Raw genomic sequence first — 5,120 nt, 5'->3', positions numbered from 1 at the left:
AAAGATGTATATACGTGCGAACATGCCCATTGTGCCAAAAGGAAAAATCTGTGCAGATCATCTAGTTTTTTTGGTAAATTCAATGATGCATCAAACATTGGCGACCCAAAAGAGATGCTTTGTCAATTAATTCTATGAAACATAATTACATTGGGTCACAAAACTAGCACAATATAGACGACTAAAGTCAACAACAAAACCTACATTTGTTATACTATATTAATTCTTGCACTTGATGGCGCAATCATACATTTTGATTTAAACTTAATACCCAAAGAACAAATAAAAAACAAAAAAACATCGAATTGCTATCATTGATTGAGGCTAGGGTTATACGAGGATATATATAATCACTTTCATACATGTAACTAAAAAGAGCTTTTTAAAACTAAATGCCACACCAAGAAAAATAAAAGCAACTGCTGAGTCAAGACAGTACGGGTAAATATATGATTATCAACGTAGGGAAGGGTGATTTGTAGTGAATATCATGGGCATAGGTTATCCGTTGTTGTAGAAGAAGAGGAAAATCCAGCGGAAAGGTCCGTCCACGAGGCATTATTACTAATAATATTATTATGATAATTATTATTATTATTATTATTATTCCAGAGGTAGTACTGCTGATCAGTGCCAGCCAACAGCTGTGCGATATGAGGAGTTCTATTATTGTTGTTGATGTTGTCTTCCATTTTAACTGAGGCCATCTGCTGAGTTATTCCGGAGCTGGACTCGGCAGGGAGGTAAGGAAACCGCCACTGCTCTCCGTCCATGATCAGATGATCTGTATTTGAGCCGAAGTAGTGGAGGCCCATCTCTCCTCCTCCTGAGAAGTAATCGGGCATGAGGGGCGGCGCGGAGGCCATGAATCGCATCTGCGAGGGTGGGCCGGGGTTGGGCTTGGGCTTGGATGACGAGGAGCGCTTGTTGCTGCGTCGGCACCCGCCGCCGACTGGGACGTTGCGTAGAGAGCCGCCACGTGTCCAGTACCGGCGGCAGGTCTTGCAGAAGTGGCGGGGCTGTGTGAGGCTGTAGTTGTTGAAGTAGCAGAACTTGGTATTGGTTGAGTCGCAGCGAGGGCACTTCAACGCCATCTCCGGCATCGGAATGTTTGCCATCCGAGCCCGATCCGCCATCGACCCGGGCCTCAGCATCTGCGACTGTGACTGACCTGCCTCAACCACTGCTGTTCTCTGATCACTGCTGTTGTTATTGCTATAAGACTGGTCATTTGGTTGCTGTGAATATAACAACAGTTTAGATACAGTTGTGTTATTGCTGTTGCGTAAAGCACAAATCAAATATATGTGGTATATTCATGCGTGATGTATATATATATATATATATATATATATATATATATATTAAAGTTATTAGTTTGTAAAAAAAAAAAAAAAATTAGAGGGTTTGCTATGTATAAATACCTGTTGCCAGTTGGACGGAGGAAGAGATGAAAAAACCATGATAGAAGTTGATACAAATATATTCCTTCTGTCTTTCCTATCTTTGCTTTTATTGTAGGTTTATTGTTTATATGGTAGTAGTATGTAGTGGAGAATCACATATCAAACAAAGAAAGAGATGCAGCGATTGCGAGAGAGGGAGAGGGCAATAAGAGATCTGTGAGAATGAAGTAAAAGCAAAGGGCAGTCCTTTTGTGTATTTATATACAAATAATTTAGATTGTTCTTTTGTTCTTTACTCATATATGTCTATTATATTATCACTCCCAATGTATTGACTCTTTTTGTTTTATTGCTTTTTTAGGGTTTTGAGAATGATGTACTATGTCTCGTCTATTGGTTGCTTAACTCATAAGCTTCTTCATGATTCTCTCTCTCTCTCTCTCTCTCTCTCTCTCTCTCTCTCTCTCTCTCTCTCTCTCTCTCTTCTTCTTCTTCTTCTTCTTTAGGAAGTTGTGCCGGGAAGACCAAATATCAAAAGATTAGTGACTCCTCTCTTGCATGGAAAAAGTTTATGTGGCACTTGATCTACTAATTATTAGAAATATATAACATGTATATGAGAATAATGAATTACATGAATGATAATTTAAGAAAAAGTAGACCATTTATCGAATGCAAGTAAAGGAAAAGGCACTGTGGTGCTTGATGGCAGGGTGGACTAGACTCTGAAGAAAAGTGGTACTACGGTACTAGCATTTTCTTTTCCTTCTATTTATTTTCAATGTGCTTTAGGGTCTACGACTTCCGGTTTCATTTTTCAGACTATCACTGCTCTTCTTCATAACTATGATATACTTTTAATTATAACTTGCACATGTATATGATCAGTGCTTGTTTTATTTATATTTACCCACTTTTGGAGCGCAAGTATTCACCCGCAGTTCTGACTTCAGAGACAACAGAATAACAAAATACGCTAAGTTATTTCTATGTCTCAGTTTTTCAAAATTCACATGTTAATTATTTGAATCACTGAGAATACTCGGGTTTTTTTTTTTTTTTTTTTTTTTTGGGAAAGGGAGTGAGAATACTCGTTATTTTAATAATATAATACATTATTTTACATGAACTGGCATGAGCCCACTCCCTTTTTACTGGTGTCGTGGGCCACTCTCTAATCTATAATTAAATGTTTCATTATTGCTCAACAATTACTTTCTTTAGTCTTTCTCTATCTTGATTAAAAAATGAATCTTTCTCTACCTAATTTTCTTTGTCTAACTACTAAAAGCAAATTATAATGATCACAAATTCTTTGCATTTGGGCCCAGCCAAAAAAATAAAAAATAAAAAATAAAAAATAAAAACTAATTTATATGGGAAGGGACATGATCAAGACCTCTTTATGTATTATGTTCAGATTATTTCTAAACTATGACTTTCACACTAGTTTAAGATCAAAATCCAATATGTCTAATTAATACAAAACTATGACTACTTTGTATATTTTGGTACAAAAATACCCTCAATAAAATATCATTTTTTATTATCATTTTATTTACTCTCTCTCTCTCTCTCTCTCTCTCTCTCTCTCTCTCTCTCTCTCTCTCTCTCTCTCTCTCTCTCTCTCCCTCTCTCTCTCGTACTTAGCTAAAAATAATTTATGTTTTTCAGTGACTTCATGCTCAAGAACAATTGTTAGAATTCTGACAAATCTGTATATTTTGAAAAATTTGGGAAATTGTTGAAGATTTATTGACATCGTTGTCTTTTTATTGACATCGATGTCAATAATTATTCAAACGATTCTGAGAAAATCCTTTGAAGATTTATTGACATCGACGTCAATAAGAGGTAAAAATGTCAATAAATTTTCAAACAAATTCGTAGATTTCTGAAGAATTTCGAAAATCGTTGAAGATTTATTGACATGATTGTCTTTTTATTGATATGATGTCAAAAAATCTTCAAACAATTCTGGGAAAATCTTTTGAAGATTTATTGACATCGATGTCAATAAAATGTAAAAATGTCATAAATTTTTAAACGAATTTGTAGATTTTTCTTTTTCCCAGTTTTTCCAAATTTCAAAAAAAATCATAATGTCGACAATGTCAATAAATCATATAGATGATTGACGACCATGTAAATAAACTAAACAATTTATTGACAGCGATATCAATAAATCAATAACAATTTATTGTGGGTATGACTCATTCGAGAAAGTGAAACGCAACAAATAAATTTGTGATTTGACAGTCCATTTGAGCGATTGTTTTTTATTTATCATACATTGATGACTACTTCTAACACCCATTGCCTTCCTCGTCGTCCTCATCGGCGAATCTCCGTCGCCCTCCATTTCTGCACCTCACTCGCATCGGAACCCTAGGCGATGATTTCTTCTTCGGCGATGATGTTGATGATCGGACGCTCCTCGGTAACAACCACGGACTCGGCTCAATTTGACTGCGGTGTCGATCTCCGCCTTCGGATCGAATCTCGGATTCTCTGATTTCTTCGTCGATAATTCAGTGTCAAAGGACTAGAGCTCGTCCGAAAATACACGGCAATGTTGTACTTCCTGGTGAGCTTTATCTCCGCTGCGTACTGTTGGGAATTGATATCCCTGTAACCGTGCGGAATATAATAAATTATAATATCTAGTTAATTAATTATAGAATTATTAATATGATCTAGATTTGCTAGTTGAATAGTATGAACTAGAGAACAGTACAAGCAATCGATTTTCTTATGTACTTCGGCATGAACCATTTCATCTTGATTACAAATCCTACTTTTATTCTCATTCATCTGATGAGAACCTTGGATATTATATTTTCTTATTTTTCTCATATATTTAAGAAATCTAGATATTTGAGAATAATGAGGACAATATCTTATTTCCTTATTTAATGGAGAGAATTTCTCTACCATTATTATTCTCCTAGTTATTAGGAATATTTCATGTGAGAGAATAAATGTCAGTATCTTGTTTCCTTATTTAATAGAAAGAGAATATCTCAACCATTATTATTATCTCTCTTATTTATTCAGTTACCTGATTTCTTTTCCACAAATCTAACAACTAATTAAAAAGAGAATATTGGGTATTCAAACCCTAGAGTAGGTGTCCAACTAGTGGTATTGGGCCTATGAATTTTTGAATTTTACAGTGTACATAAGGCCCAACTTTAGTCACTTCAATAAATATTTGTTCTAACTATAAGTAATTAATTCAACACTAAATAATTAATTAGGCAAATAGACAAATTTTCGAATAAATGCTGCTAGACAATTTACAGCTGTGAGATTGTAAACAATAAATCTTATTATTACAAGAGAGTTCTTATTCATCTTTATCAGGGCCGACTAGGAAACTATGGACCTAGTAACAGAAGCTCCTACAAATCTTATCAAAATAGACACACACAAAAAAATATTTTCTCTTATTTAATTGATTCGTCAATCTTAGTGACACTCCACAAAATGAGTCAAGACTATACTCTTCTTATTACTAGAATTATAATTTACTCATCGTAAGAGTTTCCATTGATATAGTCAGTTCATGATCTTAATCCTCCAAGTTAAATCCATATCGAGAAAGGTCAATCATTCTGTTATATCGTTGCTTCACCAGCAAAAAAAAAATTCGTACGTACTTACTACGAAAGTGCATGCAATCTGGAATCAACCCTTAGGTGAGTGAATATT

The 5,120-nt window shown here is 34.8% G+C and overlaps 1 protein-coding gene across 1 annotated transcript; it reads right to left on the bottom strand.

Moving 5' to 3' along the window:
- Positions 1–288: 288 nt before the first annotated feature.
- LOC149404292 (uncharacterized) lies at positions 289–1,629 on the bottom strand. Its single transcript, XM_089605404.1, has 2 exons — positions 1,425–1,629; positions 289–1,238 (listed from the first exon to the last, which is right to left on the bottom strand). The coding sequence occupies exons 1-2, from the start codon at positions 1,461–1,463 to the stop codon at positions 489–491; spliced, it is 789 nt and encodes a 262-aa protein (XP_089461530.1). The 5' UTR covers positions 1,464–1,629; the 3' UTR covers positions 289–488.
- Between the last annotated feature and the right edge of the window lie 3,491 nt (positions 1,630–5,120).

This window comes from Urtica dioica, chromosome 2, assembly GCF_054948205.1.
Source record: "Urtica dioica subsp. dioica isolate 48M chromosome 2, U.dioica_male_clone48M_v1_H2, whole genome shotgun sequence".
Classification (NCBI taxonomy): domain Eukaryota; kingdom Viridiplantae; phylum Streptophyta; class Magnoliopsida; order Rosales; family Urticaceae; genus Urtica; species Urtica dioica.
This window is presented reverse-complemented; position numbering and strand designations above follow the sequence as displayed.